We start from the raw sequence: 23359 nt of genomic DNA on the forward strand, positions 1-23359 counted from the left end.
CAAACCATGTCACTGCAGTGACACCAAAGTGCAAGCAGCTCATCATCCCGCTACATACAGTGAAACACAGACTGTTATAAAACCTGCATAAGGAGATGCCCAAGATTTGCCCTTGATTTCTCACATCTTTGCTGTGCAATTTAGTTCAGGGAAACTTGAAAGAACAACAATTTAAATGTCTGTTGCTGGATCAATATGATCAACAATTAGGTCATAATTATATAGACAGTTTACCACAGAATAGTCAATATGTAGTTATAGACGCAAGCTAAAAAGGGATTCGGGAGAAAAAAATCTTTATATCTAAAATTATGAAAGAAATTACACGACAGCCTCTTTTATTAAATCTAAACTGAACCTCAAGTTTTTCTTGCTACAGTTGATGAGAGAGACACCATTAGGTGAGACTTACATGTATAAAAAAAAAAAATCTAGTTCTAATTTCAGTTCTGATATTGACTCACTGTGGCCTAAGGAAAGTTGCATATTCTTAGTAACAACCACTTCCTAGCTGATATTGAGGAAAATAACCATTTCTGCCACTGCGGTGCTGCGTATAGTTCCGACAATTCAATGCCCTAACAATGCAAGCTATTGTTGCATGAAGACCGTGTCCAGTAAAGACCTCGCTTTGCAGTTTCTGCATCCACCTATTAAACAGAATTAATCTCACTCTCATCTGACACTCCAGTATGAACATTTAGCTTGAGGAAGGAAAATCAGCTTGATTGCTACTTTGAGAAAAAAAAGAAATTGTATCAATAAAATTATAAACAGAGCTAATAAAAAGCAGTCATGAGCCAAAACTGCTAGTGAAAAGCTGTGGTTTAGCTGATCTTATTCTCTTGCCAAAGCAACTCTCTCACCTATAAAGCTGCAATATGATCTCTCTCAAAAAAGTGCTACAAAAGCATACACGCGCTTGTTTTCTCCATGCTTGTAAAAGCCCACGCTCAGGAAGAGGCTTGCTGAAGTGGACTACAAGAACTGATGGTGCCATTTCCCCGGCTCCATTTGCCATCCATCGTAGCTCCAACCAAGGAGCCAACAGCTATTCAACTTTTAATGGTGATTGAGCTCACTGCTTTGGAAAAGTACTTCAGCTTTTAGCTGCTACAGTAGCATAAAACTGCAGCCTCCCCAGGCACAGACTCCCTCTCAACTCCAGTGAAGATGTGTTGGTCCCAATGAGCAAGTTCCTGCTAAGGAGTGAAGTCAAATGTTTCCTCTCATGGCTACAACCCCCTGTGAATGGCACAACCTGGCTTATGAAAAGACAAATACAGCAAAGAGGAGACAGAGAAGAATACAACCAAAGGCGAGTGACCACTTGAGTCTTCCTAGGGGTGGGGAAAAGCAAAGACCTGGAAAGGATAACGGAACCAAGATCCAACACTAGAATAGGAGTATCTTGCAAAAAGCTATGCTGCATCAAAAACCAGCACGAGCTCAAGGAGTCAGAAGTCAGTGATGAAGAAGGAAAAGCCTCCTGCCCAAGCCTGCAATGGAGCCAAGACTCTTGGCATGGGATCCAGCTCATGGATGCAAATGCCCACATTGAGCTGGGGCGCTCATCTCCCACGGCAGTCAGCGGTGCCCGGTCAACAGAGCCCAGAGCGTGACGCAGACCCAGCGTGGGTGCCTCCTTCAGCACAAGCCGGATCCCTCTCTAGGCGCCGCTGACTACATCTCTGCTGGCTGCAAGGGGAGATCAGGCACCCAGTTCACACAGAAACATCTGAATTGAGCTGTCTTAACCCACAAATTGAACCCACATCTCACCTCAGAGCTGTCAGAGAAAAGGTGAATCTTATTTATATCAAAGGAAGGAAGGCTCTTCCCATTAATTTTAGAATTTTTAGAGCAACACACAATCTATCTCTGGAAGTGATCCAAGCAAAGGTCTTGTAGAAAGAGAAAAAAGTAGGTAATCGTATAATCCAAGGCCCAGACAGAAGTGAGCAAATTAAGGCTGCACAAACACCCCCAGCTCTGCCAGTTCGCAGCTTTTGAGTACTTCACTTCACAAAATGATGGGCCACGAGGAGGCACAGAGTCCCAGAGCACATTAGCTCCAACACACTGCAGAAAGATATATTTCAAAAGCAAACGGCCTCTGCTCTGCCTACTACAATGTTCACAAAAGTCACAGCAAAACCACTTCTTGACATCCTTCCATAAAAGTATGAAAATTAAACCTGCCTTTTTTTTGCATGCCTACTGCACCCACCATGTTGCTAGAAAATGACTTCTTTCAAATTAATTTAGCGCTGTTGAAAGGCAGTGGATCTCAGTTTACAATATCAATGAGGCAAGCACAGCACAGCTGAGGGAGCTATAAACCACATCTCCCTATTTTACCAGCCCATTTTAATTTGGGCTAGAAAGCAATCTCTGCTGAAAGAAGGAAAAAAGGTAGTGCAGGTCCCGCGTTAGCTCTCCAGGGCATGGGAGTATCAGTCTAGGATCACTTGCATCCTTACGGAGCTCAACGCAATCGCTAACGTCTGATCTTCTGACCTCTTGGAAAATCAGAATACAACAGCAACTAAGGCAATGCTTCTGTAACACACAGGATGGCGTAACACTTTCTGCGTCAGGGAGGAAATTAACCCAGAAAGCTTATTTAGTACATGCCACACCGTCTCTTCATGACATTGCCTTTGGATCACCAGCACAATTTGAACTAGAACCATATAATAATCAGGCCAGGTTCATATTCCTACAGGTGACCAAGCCATGAAGAAAAAACTCCATCTCCAGTTACCAATCCCAGCTGACCACTCAGATCCCATCCTAGCATTAACATTTTAGTGCGGGTCACTGGAGAACTTGTTATGCTTGCCAAATTACACAGGCACAGCAGTGAAGCAGCAAAAATGAGAAAAGTATTCCCTTTGGCAGGTGTTCAGCAGTAATTTGCTGAAAATGTAAAAAAAAAAGGCACTGAAATTCATTCTTTAGCTTTGACAATGTCATGACCGCTAGGGCCATCATCCTTTCCACCAGTGTAGGATGAAATACAGATCAATAGCATTTACAAATATTGCTAAACTTGGTGGAGCTCAAATTTCTGTTACAAATAAACACTACCACCTAGTAAACCTTTGACAAAGATATATTTGCTTCCAGCATCCACATTAGAAAACCTAAAGCCATATAATGTTGCACATGCACAGAAATATGTGGGTATGGTTTCCTCATATCTACCTTCCCTAGTTGACAACGTTCAGTCACAAATCTGAATATTTTCCATGCAGGAGAAAATGCTGTGAAAATACTGAACCAGACAGATAACTGGATAGGCAATCACTTTCCACAGCTGCAGGAGGAAAAATACGATGAACAGCTACCCATAACAAGATTAGGAACTGATGAAATGACTTTCACTTATCTATCTTCCAAATAACACACACTTCAGCAGCTAAAAGTTGGGTCTTGCGGTAGAAAATAAGCAATGCAGAAGTAACAGGATGCCAACAAAGGCTTGACAGCTTTGGGGTAAACTTCCTCAAATTCTGCTAGATGGAAAGACATTATCCACACTGAAGGCATGTTGGGGTAACTACTCACAAAGAAACAGGTTTTAATGGCAAACATGGCTCCTGCACCGTGGAAGAGTCGCAGCCAAAGCTGGAAACAAAGAAAATCTGCCCGCTTCTCCAGAGCATTAGGAACTAGTCTCCAAATCTCCAGGACTAAAATGACATTTAGGCAGAATCTCTGCTGTAAACGATCTGGCACTAAAACAATAGCCAGTTATCTCCTGCCTGGCACAGAAAAATCACTGCCCAGTCAGATGTCCCGAGGGATTTGACAGACAAGCTCTGATGGATACAGGCACAGCAATTTGCAGCGTTGCTGCCTCCTGCTATTCGCTTCCTTCTCTGCGAGGAGCTGCTGCCTGCACAGGAGGGGATGCAGAAGCAGATAAGTACCCACGCACCTTGGTCGCCCAAATTACTGCTAGAATAGGAGCTTAAGCCGGCAATTACAGTGGTTTGTGCTGGAGCTGCTAGAGCTGCAAGAGCCTACCTGTCACAGCACCTAATCATTATGGCAAGTCAAGAGGTGAGATCCGACTATCAAATTCTGGCAATTTGTAGCGGGGCAATTTAACAGGCTGGGCTCCCCACAGCCAAACAAGTAGCACATCTTCTTAAATGGCTATCCATTTCAGATTACATTAATTTGCCACAGGGTGAACTCTGGCAGCTGAAGGGTGGACAATTATGTTCAGTTGCCTGTTTTGGAAGTGGTAACCTCAAGCAGAGGGTCAAGGTAGATAAAGGGAGAATAGTAACCTCTTAAATCGCCCCAGCATGACTCACTGGAGCTAGTGAGTCAAAGCTCTCGGTTATTTTTGCTAGAGTCACAATTAGTACTCAGAAAGCACAATTAAGATACATGAGTGTAACAAGCAGCCATATGTCAATTGAGCCAGTGGAACTGTAGGAGAGCATCTTCTTTGCCTATAATAACTGCAAGGTAAAGCATGTGTGCTCAAATCTCTCCCCTTCAGATTCACAGTACGCTAGAATTTCTCACAAATGGGGCCAGCGAAATAGATACACAAAGCCAGCTGCAACAGCACAGGCATACAACCCCACCGATTACCCCACATAACTTCATTGCATGTCTGTGCCCTAAAAGTCAAGCAGCCAGGCTGAATCTTGGTAAAATTCCAGCAGCAGCAGCAGCAAGACTAGACTTACCTGCAGAAACCTACACCTTCTAACAAAGCTCCTAAAGTCTTACTTGGGAAATTTAAAACAGACTTCTACTTTGACAATAAAGAGCAACCTTTTGAAAGTGAGTTTATTCCTCACTGTTGAAAAGCAAAATTAGTTGTAAACCTTCACAAACACTTTATTTCTTGTAGAGAAACCGTAGCTTCTATTAGAAGAAATAATGATACATGAGCCCTAATGTGAGCATTTAAGAAAAGAATATAACAACCTTTCCAGAAAACTCATGATCTGATAATCACACCAAACACATTTTTCATGGGTTGCTCTGATCTGGCATGTTCAAGAAGAGTGATTTCCAGCTGGGTTTTAAAATGCGTCATGAGCTCCACATATCAAACCTGAAAGCTGCTGAAACTGCCAGTGCTCAGGGTTTTTTTTTCCTTCCTCAGATGGGCTAAGAGGTTTTAAACTGCACACATAATAATCCAGCCCTAAGCAGTGGTTATTTAAAACCCATGTCTTCTCTTTCAGCAAAGGCTCTAAAGGAGCTGGATCTACCTGCTATCAGCCCAGTGGAAGACACAGCTAATGGTGGAAACACAAAAGGACACTTGGCAAAAGCAATCGATGACAAGCCTAAGAAAAAGGCAGTCTCACGGTGTCATCTGGTATTAGGAGCTGCAATTTCTCCACAAGGAACCAAACGCAGCTGACAGTACTCACTTCTGCAAGTTCTGGGCTTCAACACAGGAGGCAAGTGGAAAATGAATCTTTTAAAAGGACTATTGACAGATGAGCAGATGTAAAGCCAAAGCCACCTTGGGTAACAGAATCACAGAGTCATTAAGGTTGGAAAACACCTCTAAGATCATCAAGTCCAACCATCAACCCAACACCACCATGCCCACTAAACCATGTCCCAAAGTGCCACGTCTGCACATTTTTTGAACACCTCCAGGGATGGTGACTTCACCACCTCCCTGGGCAGCCTGTTCCAATGCTTGACCACTCTCTCGGTGAAGAAATTTTTCCCAATACCCAATCTAAACCTCCCCTGGCACAACTTGAGGCCATTTTCTCTTGTCCTATCGCTGGTTACTTGGGAGAAGAGACCAACCCCCACCTCACCACAACCCCCTTTCAGGCAGTTGTAGAGAGCGATGAGGGCTCCCCTCAGCCTCCGCTTCTCCAGACTGAACACCCCCAGTTCCCTCAGCCGCTCCTCATCAGACTTGTGCTCCAGACCCCTCCCCAGCTCCGCTGCCCTTCTCTGGACACGCTCCAGCACCTCAATGTCCTTCTTGTCGTGAGGGGCCCAACACTGAACACAGGATTCGAGGTGCAGCCTCACCAGTGCCGAGTCCAGGGGCACGATCCCTGCCCTGCTCCTGCTGGCCACACTAGTGCTGATACAGGCCAGGACGCTGTTAGCATTCTTGGCCACCTGGGCACACTGCTGGCTCATGACATGCCGGTTGTCAACCAGCACCCCCAGGCCCTTTTCCGCCGGGCAGCTCTCCAGCCACTCCTCCCCAAGCCTGGAGCGTTGCATGGGGTTGTTGTGACCCCAGTGCAGGACCCGGCACTTGGCCTTGTTGAACCTCATACAGTTGACCTCAGCCCATCGATCCAGCCTGTCCAGATACCTCTGCAGAGCCTTCCTGTCCTCCAGCAGATCAACACTCCTGCCCAACTTGGTGTTGTCTGCAAACTTACTGAGGGAGCGGACGCATTATGGGAATAGTTAATATGTCTGCCATGCACCTGAGTATTGTCACATAAATAGCAAGTACACAAGATACTTGAAATGCAGAACACGAGGTTCCAGCAATTTTATCCTCTTCTTACTTTGCCATTAACAACATGATTTACAACCAGACTGAACATCAGACAATGCATGATACTGTTAAAATATTTTTTCTAAATAATTTCTGTCCATTTTTAAATACACAAAGAGTAGCCAGGCTTCATGTTGCAGTCCAAGGAACTGCAGTGGTGCAGCCTTTCTGACACCTGCCTTTCTCAACACAGCCAAGTTCTCCTTTGGCCTCATTCACTTAATTAAAAGTCAGATCCTGGCTCAGAGAAGAGGTGGTCAGCCCTTGGAGTTAAATGGTGAGTCACGGTGGCAGTTAAATATGCCCAGCACCTCTAATGACTCATGGGTCAGGTAAGAGGAGCAAAATGATGGGGAACAGCAATTCTCATTTGCATGTGTATTTTACACCTTCTTGGTTCATTGTGCTCACAAAAGAGCAAAGGCAGCCACAATTGGTGATCAAGTCAACACTTCGGCTTGATGGGAATACTCCCAGAGGAAGATGTATTTCTCTAGTGTACAAAAAGAAGAATCTGTCTTATAGTGAGTCTAGCAGTAATTACAAATCTCCTCCTAAAGAAGGGAAGCTTATTACCAAGTCCATAGCCTTGCTTGATAGGCATCCAGAAGTGCATTAAGTCTCCTAAGTGGTGTTCTCAGCAGATAAAAATTAAAACTTCTCAGTCTTGTTGCACACTCTCTACAAAACAAAGATCCCCTCTGGCTCTGCAAGTCTTTACTCACTCCTTGGCCAACTTATTTCTCAAGTGTACCAAAGCACCTCAAGCAAAGACTTCTGTCTGAAGAGTCTAGAAATTGTTTATTACCTCAATAGGGTGGTGCTACAGAAATATTAAACAGCTGCAACACTTTCTTACAGAATTAATTTCCTTGTTCCACTTGCAACAGAGTCACTATGAAAGCCTAGCAGTTTCTCTGTTTATATTTTTTTAAATCACACTTTTGGTTGGTGAGTTCACATATGTAAATATGGTCACTTCTACACTTGTCATCTTTTCATGCATCCATAAAAACTTCACGTCCACTCATGCAAAAAGGATCTCCTACTGCCTTATAAATAGAGGTACAGAGGGAGTTCTTCACACCCTCCAAGTTAGCTGCCCAGTTTACCTGGAAACAGCTTAAAGCAGCAACCTAGCTTAGATGCTCCTGGCCATCCCATAAAGATCCCGCTCTCTCCACTGACTATAAAGCCACAGTTTCACACTTATTTATTTGTCAGCAGCTGGCTAGAGCAGTGCTCCACTTCCCCGAGACAGATCAGTCCCAGTCCCACACCATTTCTCTCATACAGGCGCTGCTGGGTTTGCAGCTTTGTGGTTTACCATGGGGACGAGATTCACCACGAGGCTCTGTACCTGCAGGAAAGCCAGAAGCCAACTCAGAACATCAGCTGGAGCCCAAGGGCCAACACAGTTTGAGAACTTATTTTTTTAGTCAGACTTGCAGTGCCGGTTCCTGGTGAGGAACAGTATATCCATGGCAGGCTACGGTCGTACTGTGCTGGTTGAAACGGCAGAGTCACATCCTTTTTATCAGATTAACTGGGACCAGAAGCTGCAGTGGGCTGATCAAGACAAAGTATTATATGAAGAAAATTCAAAATTACATCAAGAGGAGGATACCAGATTGATGAGCCCTTCAGTGCTGCACAACTTGGACCATACAGGTCAGCATATCACTATCACTGGAAAGACAGCATTGGACACAGAAGCAAAGCTTAAGTTTAGGACAAAGTAAAGAAATGACTGGACAAAAGGGGAAAAAAATGTGCTCACAGTTAGGTGGGCTGAAGCCTATATAGATAGGTGCTGCACTATTTTAATCAAAGGTCATGCTGAGAAAGGCTTTTTAAGAAGTACCCTGGCAGAAGGTCTTTTTCTCCATTAGGGAAACACTGTACAAAATCTAAAATTAACTAATGATTTGCACAAGGAGGAAAATTTCAAGGCTACCATAATCACATTCAAAATAAGGGGTGGGAAAGACCAGATCTCAGGTCACCGCCTATGGCACGAGGCCACAATATAAAACAAGTAAAATATTGTCAGTATTCCCCATGCAGCATGGCCTCTGCTGATGAAAGTAGTAAGACAGAAGGACTGAATCCCCATGTACAAACAGAAATAAATTCAACCTTGACTGTTTATTCCAAGTGTCATTGACCATCCTAAAACAGTACTGCAGTGACACAGTACAATAACTAAATGCAAGAAGCACAAAAAGTAAAACGTCTGATTCATCTTGAACCCAATTTTCTCGCCTCTAGAATATTTAGGAAGTGCAACTTGAATAACTCCCATACCTCCATTTACTAAGCATTTAGCATGAATTTTATGTTAAAAATATAAACTTTTATTTATCTGCTGGAAAAAACCACAAATTGTTAGTGCAGGTTTTCTCACATTGCTCGACCTGCATGCTTGCAATGCAGTACACTGACTTCAGAGTCACTTCATTTTTGCATGTGCTTAAAATTACTTGATCACACGGTCTGTGTCATAAATAGTTTCCTCAATCTGCAGAGCAAAGGACAGGCTACTTGAAAAGCAGTTTTAGGTCCAATAAAATTAGCTAGACACCTGCAGTAGAAAAAACATGGAATAACCACGTCCTGAACCACCTGACATACATACAAGCACAGGACTGATTTGAATAGACAACCTGCAAACTCCACCCTTCTTCCATAATGAACTGTGTCCTTCAGTGCTCACAGCCAGGGCACTAGAGCAAAAGAAAAGCAATTCTTTTCCCAACTTGTTTGTGATTTTCTCTTGATAAAATCCACTTAGAAAGAGCAGCATAGCACTTTTTGTCTGGTCTTTGAGTGACAAGAAAAAAAAACTCAAAGAAAACCAGCAGAAGTGTTTGCTGCCCTCCAGAGGAAAACCAAATGAAATTACAGCTTTGAAGTATGAAGCTAGACATGAAGCTGGACAAGGGCTTTTAAAACTGAGTCCTACTCAGTTTTAAAACCGCTTTCTTTAGTAGATGATAATGGTATCAAGGGAAATCCACTGCACTAAATAACGACAAGGTAGCAAACTAGAAGTGTCAGTAGGGATGCTCACCTAGATTTATCAGCTCAAAAATGTCAAATCTTTCTCCTTTTTCTTCTCCGTTTTATACTACAAAATGCACTGGAAAGTTATGTATTTAACAACCCAAAGCACACGCAAATAAATCAGCCTCTGATTTTCAGTTCATCAACTGTAAAATGAGGAGAAGAGCATCTCCCCGTCACATTGAAATACTGCAAGGGTAACTGCGTTTGAGATCGCAAGGGGCTCGGAGCTCCTGAGCACTGATGCTCTCGGGGGTGAGTCATCCCTTATGGGAGCTGACGTCTGGCCTCCCTCCAAGCCAGGATCAGTTCCCCTTCCCAGCTAAAAGAAATAATTCCCATGGCAATGTGATTCGTCACAGCTCCAAATCAAGGTGATGAGGTATAAAAGGTAGAAGCCCAGATGGAACGCCAAGAAATTAGAGGAAGCTTAGCATTTCCTACATTAGAAAATAGATAAACCATGGCCCTATCTTCTGCTGGTGCTATACAGTACACAGAGCAATGCTGCAAATTGAGCTATAAATATTCTGTGCCTAAACACATATTTGGATAAACATTGTCTTTCAAAAAAAAAAAAAAAAGGCCTGAAATTTTGTCTTCTGTATCTTCTGTTCTTACACCAGTTAAAGAACACTTTTAAATAATTACATTAAAGAAAACGAAGATGCTTACTTGACGGCTTCTGCTACATTATTGGAAGTGTGACCTGATAAGGCATCATGAAGGTTTCTGATGAAGTAATCTCTGTACTCTTCAGGCAGGGCCATGAACGTTCCACCCATCACAATAAACTCTACTTTATCCACGCTGTGGCCCAACTGCTTCAGCTGTAAAATTAAAAGTATCAGGGAAAAATTACTGATCAGGGACTTATCTAAAAGATTTTTCTCAAAACCCTGACATTCCTACACTGCATTTCCTTCTTTAGTTGTCATATCTTTTACGAATGACAAAATATTTTTGTACAGATTTCTTCTAATCCTCCCCCCAGCGAAACCTCAAAAAATATCTTGCTACTGCAAGAGCACAGTACAGATACTGAGCCCAGCATTAACAGGTTTTCTTGACAAAGCAGAATTATTTGAGCACAGCATCTTGCTGATGAAGTTACACTAGTTCCAGTTTGAAGCTAGCTTCGATACAGCCAGTAGGAAAAGTTTCCTCACATGTGCTTCAATCCATGTAGAACTAACTTTTCTTAAAAACTTGTGGGAGAAAAGGACTACACTGAATCCATGGAGAATTTTCCAATGGATTTGGAGATAAACAGGAAATCAGTCAAAGCACAACAGGATTGAGAAACTCTTCAGATCTTCTAACTCTCCAGCGAAGACCCAAAAAAAAAGAATCATTTTGCATTTTGGTAGGAAAGCCACTATTTCAGTACTAAATTCTCCATGTAGGTAATTATCAAGAATTAGCAACTGCCACGAAAGTTCAGTACAATTTTGTTGTAATAGGATCTCCTATCACTAATCAGGTATTGTTCAGAACAGATAAGATCTTTTAAAGAGGTTCAAAACTTGTCATTTATCTAATAGAAATGACAGACAATGAAAAGGTTTAAAAATAATTTCTCTATGGGGATCAAGTCAGTCTAACGTACAATTATAGAATCATGACACGTTGAGGTTGGAAGGGACCTCTGGAGATCACCTAGTCCAACCTCTCTTCTCAAAGCAGCATCGGCTACAACTGTTTGGCACTGTGTCCAGACAGCCTTCGAGTGTCTCACAGGATGGAGACTGCACAACCTCTCTGGGCAACCTGGTCCAGTGCCCAGTCACTCTCACAGTTAGTTTTTAATTTAGTTAGGTTTTTTTCCTGATGTTCAAATGGAATTTGTCATGTTTCCAATTGTGCCTATTGCACTGTGTCCTGTTCTGTCACTGGGCACCACTGAGAAAAGCCTGGCTCCATCTACTTAGTGTCACCCACCAGGTATTTATACACATTGGTTAAGATTCCCCCAAGCCTTCTCTTCCCCAGCCTAAACAGTGTAGGCTCTCTCAGGGTCTCCTCAGATGCTCCAGTCCCTTCATAATCTTAGTGGCCTTTTGCTATACTCGCTCCAATACGCACGTCTGTCTTCTGAGGAACACAGAACTGGACACAGCTCTCCAGGTGGAGCCTCAGCAGTGCTGAGGCCAGAGGAAGGATCTCCTCCCTTGACCTGCTGGCAACGCTCCTGGTAATGCAGCCCAGGAGGCTGCTGGTCTTCTTTGCCTCAAGGGCACAACGCTGCTCATGGTCAACTTGGGTGTCTACCGGGACCCCCAGGTCTTTCTTTCTCAAGCTGCTTTCCAGCTGGTCGGCCCTCAGAACATACTGGTGCCTGAGGTTCTTCCTCCCCAGAGGGAGGACTTGGCATTTCCCTTTTTTGAACTTCAAGAGGTTCCTGCCAGCCCATTTCTCCAGCCTGTCCAGGTCTCTCTGAATGGCAGCATGACCCTCTGGTCTATCATCTGCTCCTCCCAATTCTGCATCATCTACAAACTTGCTCACAGTGTGCTCTGTCCCAACATCCAGGTTATTAACAGACAGGTTAAACACTACTGGCCCCAATATTGACAGCTGGATTATATCACTGGAGACTGGCCTTCAGCTGGATTTCAGCCCACAAGTTCAGGCAATTAAAAGCATTCTCATTATTCTCATCACAATGCACTCCCCTTTCACCATAAAAATTTACCTGTTCCACTCTGTGTCTTGTCTGGAGATAGGGGTCATATCTAGCTCGAATGGCCCTCATGGACGTTGGCTAAAAAACACAAGGAGACTAATTTTTTTGTTTTTTTTTTTTAAAGAACACAGTGAAAAAAGAACAGAAGACAACCTTTTAGCAATGAAACGGATGCTCAAGACTTCAAAACCTAATTGGCCCTAAAGTCTTCAAACTCACAACCAAAGAGTCCACCCATCTGTAAATATTAATTTGGCTCCTTCAATTTTTTAAAATTATAACAAAACACACTTTTGTCCTGAGATGGTAACATGACATAAGAAGAATGACACCATTTTTAACATTTTTTGTGCATTACAACAGGATGGATGAAGAATCTCTGTAGTGAGTCACAAAAAATAATGCAAAAATCACAAACAAAATGTTTTTTTAAAATACCAGTTTTTCTGTTCCATTCATTTCAGTTTCTCTTTCCTTGCACAACAGTTATCCAAGTGGGGTCCTCTACAGCTCAGTCTAAACTTGAAATATTAAGCTAAACATATCCTTTCAATTGAAATCATTAACAAGTCACTTTTTGTATGACTAGCTGATGTAAGCCTATTAAGAATACTCTAAAATAAGGTGTTCAAGTATCTTGTGTATCCTGGATTTGCTTGGAATTGCATATCCATTATATTAAAATCTCTAAAGGATGAGGACTCTCTTAATTATGGACAACTCCCACATGCTGTTAGTACTAAACAAATGAATGCAATATCTCCAAAACAACATGAATTATAAAGCAGTTACACATACAGAGGATTTTCCTACTTTGCACTAACGGGACAAGTTTCAAGTCACTGAAAAAGTGGATAACAACAAAATCCATACTAAAAGGATGCTACATCACTGTTCACTGAATTAATCCAGTTTCTATTTTACCTCATTTTACTACTTTACCTCTGTACTACAGCTATGAATTGTTTTGTTAAAACCAGGCAAAATAACTTAGTCACAACAAGATCTTCTGATATTAAACTTTCTCCAGACAACAGGAGAGCACTATTTCAGAAATATATATATTTAGTGAGCTATCACTGCAGATACAGAGACATAAAAGGGCAAGAATGTAATTTCAGAGGCACTAACAGCTAAATTATGGTCTTTTTTACAGAGCTTGACCTTTGCTAATCCACAGCGTCCTGTAGGCTGGACAGGACTGAAAGCAGGTCCAGTTAGGACAGGACGCTCAGGGCTGTGTCCAGTCAGCATGTGACTATCCTTAAGGACAGAGATGACAAAAATCTCTCTAGGCCCCTACTAAAGTGTTTGACGACCATCATGTTAAAATATTATTTTCTTACATTAAGGCAGAATTTTCCACATTCTAACTCATGTTTGTTGCCGCTCATCTTTCCACTAGGCAGCTCTGAGAAGGAGTCTGGCTCGGCCTTCTCTGTACCTTTCCCTTAAACCCAGACTGAGCCATAGGTAAGACTGTATGTTTCTGCCAGACTGTTGAGTTAGGAAAATTTTGAAGCAGATTGATAACTGCTGTAGGAATCACAGCTAGCATTCATTTCAACAAACTGCATGCAGCAGTGTCCCATGGGAGACAGCAATGTCACCTTCAACTGCTCTTACTCACTCATCGTTTTCCACAGCTGGAGATTGAGATTAACAGCTGTTCCCACACCAGTAAGTCATGGGGTACAGCCACAGTGCCGCACTTGCTCTGCTCAGAATCACAGGCTGCTTGCTCCTGCTCTACAACGTATTACACGTATAACAGTACGAACAGCAGCAAGGTGAGGAGAAAGAAACAACTGCTACAATAACTGAGAAGAATTTCCAGTCCTGTAGTTAGTTCCTTTAGATCTCAAAGTTTATGAAGTCTGCTTTTTCTAATTCTTGCAATATGGGTGAGTTTGTAGAAATAAAGAGCAGCCTAACCCACGTCTGGAGAGAGTGCAGGCAATGCATTACAGCAGACGGAAGTAATACCTCATATCCGGTGTAAGACTGCGTTGAATATTCAAAATCAGAATCAGGTCCACCTGGGCAGTATCTGCAAATATTAAAAGACAGAAAACAAGCATCAAACTCATACAATTGCAATGACTTAATCTGTCTGAGGCATGGGTACACAAGAGGGTGCAGGCTGAGCAGACAGTGCTCTAACTACCCCACCTCTCACCAGAAACATGGGGGAATACAAATTCCAGACAGCCTGACCACAGCAACATGCCAGTCGCTCTCCTGGCATTCAGGAGTTCTCGTATCAGTAAAAGCAAATCCACAAAAGGCAGGCTTTATCAGCTCAAGCACTGCGGCCTTAATGCTGCAATACAGCTTCCAAACTAAAGCTGGCTCATGACTGAATCATAGAATCACAGACTGGTTTGGGTGGGAAGGGGCCGTCAGAGGCCTCTAGTCCCACCCCCGCAGTGAGCAGGGACATCTTCACCCAGAGCAGGTTGCTCAGAGCCCCGTCCAGCCTGACCTGGGCTGTTTCCAGGGATGGGGCATCCACCACCTCTCTGGGCAACCTGGGACAGGGCTTCACCACCCTCGTTGTCAAAAATTTCTTCCCTACATCTAGTCTGAATCCACTCTCATTTAGTTTAAAACCGTCACCCCTTGTCCTGTGGCTACAGGCCCTGCTGAACAGTCTGTCCCCATCTTTCTCCTCAGCCCCTCCAAGCCCTGGCAGCTGCACTAAGGTCTCCCCGGAGCCTTCTCTGCTCCAGGCTGAGCCCCCCCAGCTCTCCCAGCCTGTCCTCCCAGCAGAGCTGTTCCAGCCCTCGGAGCATCGCTGGGGCCTCCTCTGGCCCCGCTCCAGCAGGTCCATGTCTCTCCTGTGCCGAGGGCTCCAGAGCTGGACGCAGGGGGGTCTCCCCAGAGCAGGGCAGAGGGGCAGAATCCCCTCCCTCGCCCTGCTGGCCACACGGCTTTGGGGGCAGCCCAGGACACAGGTGGCTTCTGGGCTGCCAGCGCACATTGCCGGCTCGTGTCCAGCTTTTCACCCACCAGGACCCCCAAGTGCTTCTCCATGGGGCTGCTCTCCATCCCTTCACCCCCAGCCTGTGCTGATACCAGGGGTTGCCCTGACCCAGGGGCAGGACCCTGCACTTGGCCTTGTGGAACCTCATGAGGTTCACATGGGCCCATTCCTCAAGCTTGTCCAGGTCCCTCTGGAGGGCATCGCGTCCCTCAGGCGTGTCAAACCTGACTGTGACTGGTCAGCTCAGAGCATGGGATGAATGAGTGAATACCTGTGTTTCTGCATCACCTGATGTAAATATAGGTACAGACCCAAACGCACATGCTGAAGAGAGTGATTCTGTGATATTCTGTAACATTGAGAGGAACTGAGCCTACCTATGTTTACAAATGCTAAGTATACAGTGCAAAACAGTTGTTTCACTTAATTTTCGTGAGAATGGAATGTCAAAAAACAGTTCAGACCTGTGAGATGACTACATCCACATAAAACAATTTGGTAAGACTTACTAGAAGCAAAATGTACTGTGAACATATTTCTGGAACATGGCATTATTTTAGGGAGCTGCCATACAGTTTTGGAGTAATAGTTATGCACACATTATTAGATTTTAAAAGGTAATTTTACAGTTGTAAACAATTTAAATATTTTCCACCATTCTATCAAAAACATCATCTGATGTAATATATGATTTTTTTTTTGGCATGGAAAGACATAATATAGAGATATCATCTTGTTACGTGACCTACATTTCTCTCCCAGAAATTTATAGAATTTAAATATCTTGATGGTGAGAAAACTCAAATCTGTTTTCTGCACTTAGGAACATGTTATTTAATAAATACAGCATTCTAAGACTACTTCAAAAGAATACAGTCCATCTACTCCAGATGACTATATGACAGTTTGGTATTAAACTACAGTTTCTGCATCTAAAGGCTTGTTTGAAACTCTTATTCTGTGACACAGCAAGACAGACTTGCAGCTATCACATCATGACTGCTAGCCAGGAGAGGAACAGTATGTGGCAGATAGTAATTAAAAGGAATATAAATTTGTGCTGAGGAGTCCTTAGCTTTCTTTTGAAGCCTGTGGGATTAATGACCAATCTACAATCACTGTAAACTCAAAGATGACCCAAGACAGAAGGGCTGACAACCTCTCCAATGTTAGCTGCAGGCGCTGAGCACCTCCAGCAGACAAGGTAATAGAGCAGTCAGCGTATCGTTACTTACGGTGCACATCTCAAATGTACAGACTGAGATAATGCCATCTCTATCAAATCAGACACATTTGGTTCACAATGTAATTGATTAGTTTCCTCACTGCCTGCCCTGCAAACTCAACCCAAGTCATCTGTCACCATTATAAAATTAATTACCAAATCACCATGGCCAAATTAATTTGCTGGCAAAAGTTGAGCAATCCAATTGAAGACATTTCATATATGTAATTACCTGGAACATCTCAAACAGAATAGTTGCCCATGCAAAAAAACAAGAACGGAGCCAGCTCACTCTGTGTTAGGAAGCTGGTAGTGAAACACACTGACCTTTCAGGAGTGACAAGATGGAAAAGAGAAGTGATCTTTTGAAACGGATGAACTGATATGGTTAGAAAAAAAACAGATGAGATTTCAGGTGCACAGACTCCTAAGTCAAACAGAGGTAACATATTTCAAGGTAAACCTAGCTTGGGTTTCTCAATTCAAATAAAACTCAGAAGCTATTCCCTTAACACCACAAGCTCTTGGCAGCTGGAGGCCTTCCTTTCCATCTGTGCTCTCGTTTCATTCCAGAGCCAGGCAGAACCAGACTGTCACACCAAGCAAGTCTTTGCAGACAACACCTGCACCTCCTCAGGTGGGTCTCAGTTCAGTGGTTTTCAAACTTTTCAGGTTGAGCCCTGTTTCTTTTCTGTAAGTCTTCTCCCATCTGCTTACGTACTCAGTCACGTGCACAACACACCTGCACACCCTAACAGTAATACAACTTTGTCATGGTTTAGCCCCAGCTGGCAACTAAGCACCATGCAGCCACTCGCTCACTCCCCCACAGTGGGACAGGGGAAAGAATCGGAAGAGTAAAAGTGAGGAAACTCATGATTTGAGATAAAAACAGTTTAGTAGGCAAAGCAAAAGCCGTGCATGCAAGCAGAGCAAAACAAGGAATTCATTCACCACTCCCCATGCGCAGGCAGGTGTTCAGCGATCCCCAGGGAAGCAGGGCTCCATCACGCGTAACCATTTCTTGGGAAGGCAGACACTGTAACTCCGAACACCCCTCCACACCTTCCTTCTTTTTTGTCCCAGCTTTATATACTGAGCATGATGTCATATGGTATGGAATATCTCTTTGGCCAGCCCGGGTCAGCTGTCCCAGCTGTGTCCCCTCGCAGCTTCCCGAGCACCCCCAAGTCTGCTTGCTAGCAGGCCAGCACGAGAAGCTGGGCTGTCCTTGAGTACTTAGCAACAACTCAGAACACCAGCATGTTATCAACATTTGCCCATCCCAAATCCAAAACACAGCCTCACACTAGCTTCTAGGAAGAAAATTAACTCTATCCTGGCTGAAACCAGAACAAACTCACATTTCATCATTAATATATTACTCTGGTTGCTATATTCAAGAAACTGTACGTACAACCATAGAATCATTTAGATTGGAAAAGACCCTTAAGGTCATTGAGCTCAACCGTTACACCAGCACTGCCAACTCCACCACTAAACCATGTCCTTAAGCATCACTACATGGCTTTTAAATCCCACCAGGGATGGTGACTCCACCACCTCCCTGGGCAGACAGTTGCAGTGCTTGACAACCCTTTGGGTGAAAAAATTTTCCCCAATACCCAATCTAAACCTCCCCTCGCACAACTTGAGGCCATTTCCTCTCGTCCTATCACTAGTTCCTTGGGACAAGAGACCAACACCCACCTCACCACAACCCCCTTTCAGGCAGTTGTAGAGAGCAATGAGGGCTCCCCTCAGCCTCCTCTTCTCCAGACTGAACACCCCCAGTTCCCTCAGCCGCTCCTCATCAGACTTGTGCTCCAGACCCCTCCCCAGCTCTGTTGCCCTTCTCTGGACACGCTCCAGCACCTCAACGTCCTTCTTGTCAGGAGGGGCCCAACACTGAACACAGGATTCGAGGTGCAGCCTCACCAGTGCTGAGTACAGGGGCACAATCCCTGCCCTGCTCCTGCTGGCCACACTAGTGCTGATACAGGCCAGGACGCTGCTGGCCTTCTTGGCCACCTGGGCACACTGCTGGCTCATATTCAGCCGGCTGTCAACCAGCACCCCCAGGTCCTTTTCCGCTGGGCAGCTCTCCAGCCACTCCTCCCCAAGCCTGGAGCGTTGCATGGGGCTGTTGTGACCCAAGTGCAGGACCCAGCACTTGGCCTTGTTGAACCTCATACAGTTGGCCTCTGCCCATCGATCCAGCCTGTCCAGATCCCTCTGCAGAGTCCTCCTACCTTCCCGCAGATCAACACTCCTGCCCAACTTGGTGTCATCTGCAAACTTACTGAGGAGGCACTTGATCACCTCATCCAGATCATTGATAAAGATATTGAACAAGACCAGCCCCAGAACCGAGCCTTGGGGAACACCGCTTGTGATCAGCCACCAAGTGGATTTAACTCCATTCACAACTCCAATCTACTGTGGTAAGTAAGGTTTGGCCCATGAAAGAAAAAGGTTTCCTCCTTGAAGAAAAACTGAAAACACGTAGACTTTTTAGCATCATGTGCCGGTATCTGCAACTTTGCACTTGTGCACAAAGGAGGCCTGTCCCCAATCCAATGCCACTGTAATACTAGATTTATTCAGAAATACTGGAAAACAGTCCTCTTAGGTCATCTGAGCTGTCATACTTACACACATATGTTGCCTGTAAAGTTAATGTGCGGACACCTGTGTGGTTTACACATCACAGCCACAACAGCAATCTGTAAGAAGCAGAGTTACAGAAGAGAGAAATTATAGTAATTGCTTCTGAAGTTACTAAAATAAAGTGCATCTTGGAAGGGTATGTACACATGTGCATCTGCGAGAGATTATTTAAAGACATTTTCTGCTTAGTCTGCCACCTCAAATATCTGTGCATTAACCCTTGAAGGGGATAACACTGGATAAAAAGACAAGGAGCTAAACCCTGGCCCAGGTTGCCCAGAGAGGTGGTGGATGCCCCATTCTTGGAAACATCTCAGGTCAGGCTGGATGGGGCTCTGAGCAACCTGCTCACTGCAGGGGGTGGGATTAGATGGACTTTAACGGTCCCTTCCCACACAGACACTTCTGTGATTCTATGATAACAAATATATCAAGAAATAGGAATCCTATTATTTCATATTTTCAAAATTCAGAATAAACTGGCACTATATTATAAAGAACCAAAATATATATTGTATATTTGGTATAATTATATTATACCAAATCTGATTAACCACCTGGCTGAAAAGATGCAGACTGACATTCAGGTGTTCACTAGGACCATCTAACATGCATCTAAAACAGTGCACGGGTGAAAGCGTGCTGCCAAGCTTATCAAAACACACCCTGGAAGATGAAAATGGGGGCAGAGATGAAGAGAAACAAAAAGATATAAAGCAAAGATAATAAAAATAGCTTCCTCCCTCCACCTAAGTGAGCGAAGCCTTTTTCCCCAGGCTGATCTCAGGCAGCTTTTCACACGTTAAAAGCAAGCACAGTATAAGATGCTATCTTTTTTTTTAAAAAGGACCAGTGGGAAGAAGAGACAGACAGACTAAGAGTTTTCAGTGTCAAATAATTTTGGGCACTCAACTTGGAATACCTCATCTCCAGTTTTCAGAAATCCTGGTTGGAGTAATAGCCAGAAAGAAGAAATTAAAGAAATTAAGTGTGTTTTGGGGGGTATGGGGTTTTTTTGGTTTGTTGGGGTTTTTAAGTTACAAAAATTTAACACTTCCTGGGATTTTGGTTTCTAGTTTGTTTGGGGGTTTTTTGTTAACTTGAGTTTAGGCATGTTATATATACAGTAGGGAAGCTGAAAAATACGCAGTTGAATGTTAGCTGTACCTCTATTACTGCTTTCAGCCTGAACTACCTTTCAAAGACACAGGTTAAATACTGACATTTTACCTTTGTTCACTGAGAGGGCCTGCAGATTAAGTTGCACTGTTTCTACAGCAACTAAAAAGCAAGACATGCTGCTCCAAAACAAAATGTCCACATCTCCTCCTCTCAAACATTTTGAAATCAATAGCCCCATGGGCACACCATCACAAAAAAGGCAACCAGGAAGCTGGCAAATGCAGCCAGTGCACCTGTATTAAAGCTTCTGAGCATTCAATATCCTGGTCTTTCAAAACAATTAAATACAATTTATTCATGAGAGCAGGGGAGGATGATGGTGGATGGAGAGAATGATGTACATGCTTACCCCGCTAGCAGTTCTTATAGGCTTGGCCTTCAGCTTTGGTACCAGCACTTTGCGGTACTGTGGTGGAACAGCAGCGATGATGTCAACCAAACGTGGCTGCGCTGAAAGTCCATACTTTGCTGACGTCTTGGTTTTCAGTCTGAAAACAGAAATATTTCAAATTAACAACTCCATTCTGACTTGCATACCCATATTCCACAGCAGTGCTATCGCATTACCCTTCAGTTACGCGGAGATCTAGGCAGGTTCTCTCAATTTGCCTTTCTAGGTAACTTATTTAAAAAGCATACAGTAATTCCTTGCAACAGCTGCACTGCATATTAAGATACAGAAAATAAATTCCAAATAAAGTTGATATGCAACAATTGCCAATGTTTTTTGTTTCTGTATACTCTTCTTCTAAATACGGTTTTATCAAAACATTGTGAAAGCTGCCCACAGACTCTGGCTTATCAGTTCTAAGTGATTTAATTCTTTTCATAAGTCTTCCATGTGATTAACCCCTGCATACACAGAGTCTAGCTAAGCTCGTTTCTCGGGCATTCATATCAGTTATTTCCAGCATCAGCAAAAAGTTTGCAATCATAACATGTAAATGAAATGGAAACAGTGGGACAAGTTCAGGTTTTATTATTCCACATACGTAAAGGAAGAAAGTTCTGTTTACAGAACCTCACTTATAACACATTACTAAGAAAATTTTATTTAAACTTTATCCCTAAGTTAATCTCTCCTTTCCCTGATGGAACTGACTTTGGGACTACTGAAGGATGAACACAGATGGAAACAAAAAATGGCAATGACAAGTTTCTGGGAGATTTTCACCAATACAACCCATTTTGTATTCTGAGCATTGCCAATGAAGTAGCAAGGCCCGATTTCAAATCACCGCAGAATTTGCAACTCTTGGTGGCATTTTTATATCAGATAACAGTAAGAGAAATGACAGCAGCCTGTGAAAACATTTTTAAGATACAGCCTGAACATAAAAGACTATACAGGACACGTTCATCATTGGTGGACCAGCTCTTCAGTGTCATCCCAGAGTGACTTACTTGTTCAGATTCACATCTTTTCCCTGCTCGTGAGCCTCAATTAATTGCTTTATGATGTCAGCTATCGTCATCATCATCAGCTCTGCATGGCTGAGGTCTCCTGAAATGAGAACAACAAACCACGTGTATAGTCAGTGCTTTCTAACTGCTTGTGACAACCGAGGCGCATCTGCTTTGCATTTCATTTTTAGTACTTCCTACAACTGTTGCCTACAGAGCAAATTTTGCCACTGCCTATCACTCTTCATTTGCAGCATTTCCGGAACGAATTATAGTAACTACCTCCTATCACCTCCTATCGCCTTTTAAGTCTAGGACAAACTCCACCTTCTTATGTCAGGGGAATCTGCACAACAGCTAGAAATAAAAAGACACTGGAAGTCAAAGACAATTAGTAGACTGCTCTGACGCTACCAGTATGCATGGCAAGGGATGGAAGGCGTTCTGAGAAAGATGGCAGGGCAAGCCAAATGAAAAGGCGAGCTCTGCGAACTCCCCACCATCACAAAGAGAGTACGCTGCACTAGGCAATGTATCCGTGCCTCAAAGCTTCCCCACTGCACCTCACACACCCACCCCACTCTGCAATGAGGGTTTGCACTGTATAGACTGTATGCATTGCTTACATTTCTTCCATACCAGCTATGGGAGAAAAGGGGCATTTCTATTAAGAGATCCATCCACATTTCCTATTGGCAACTTCCATTTATTTCACCTCGCGCAGCTATGTCTACACCAGCACGTGTTGGGACAGTAAAATGTACGCACCAAACTTCTTAGAAAAGCCACTAGCAGGGACATAGCTGGGTGCGCAGCCACTCCAACAAGTTTTTGTTTGTGCCAGCTGTTCTGAAATCTGTCAGCATTTACACCCACTGGGGAGAAGCACCACAGCGATGCTCCCATCTGGTCTCTCTCTGCAGGTAGTTTTGTAGGACAGACCATACCACTGCTAATCCCGCGCTGCCCTGCATCATCTTTGCTGCCCCATATCCTTCCCTCAGTTTTTTCCCCGCTCTGCCATGAGCAACACCCACATTCCCTTGCCACCAGCACCCCATTCTGTGTCTGACAGTCAGGGTACTGGCCAGGAGCAAGGCAAACTCCTGAGCACCCACATGGATGGAAAGGACTCTGCCTCCTGCTGACAGCACCCAATTCAACAGTGGGGAGAGAAAAACGGGTGGCTCACAGAGGGGTGCCACGTCATTCCAACCCTCAAACAAGGTCGGGGCTGGCCCTTCACCTGCCCCTTCACCTGCCCCCAAAAGAACAGGGAAGGGGGAGAGAAAGGTATTTCCCCATTTTCCCACTTCACACACACGCACAGCGACAGAGGAGGTGGTAAAGCCCTGCTGCCCCACAGGTCCCACCCCCACAGGGCCGGGAAAAGCATGAGAAGGAGCCCCGTCCCACACACCCGCGCCATGCCCAAACAACAGGGTAAAGTGCTGCCCCCAGCCCCCCTTAACACACACAAGGCCGGGGAAGGCGGCAAAGCCCTGCCCCACTGCCCTCAGCTCCTGAGAGAGGGGCAGAGGCCATCCTGCGGCCAGCCCCCGGGTATTGCGATCCCCCCCAGGCCCCAGTACCTTTCCGCTTCTGCTTCAT

General features: G+C 44.1%; 1 protein-coding gene across 1 annotated transcript in view; it reads right to left on the reverse strand.

Moving 5' to 3' along the window:
• ELP3 (elongator acetyltransferase complex subunit 3) overlaps nucleotides 1-23359 on the reverse strand; it is a gene marked incomplete at both ends in the record, with an annotated part of 97658 nt that extends 74299 nt beyond the window's left edge. Inside the window, 4 exons of the mRNA XM_081997980.1 lie at nucleotides 10271-10425; nucleotides 20694-20832; nucleotides 21749-21848; nucleotides 23341-23359. Of these exons, the coding sequence (XP_081854106.1) occupies nucleotides 10271-10425; nucleotides 20694-20832; nucleotides 21749-21848; nucleotides 23341-23359 (413 nt within the window). The remainder of the gene's footprint in view (nucleotides 1-10270; nucleotides 10426-20693; nucleotides 20833-21748; nucleotides 21849-23340) is intronic.

Source organism: Phaethon aethereus (genome assembly GCF_964289735.1).
Source record: "Phaethon aethereus genome assembly, chromosome: 3".
Lineage (NCBI taxonomy): Eukaryota > Metazoa > Chordata > Aves > Phaethontiformes > Phaethontidae > Phaethon > Phaethon aethereus.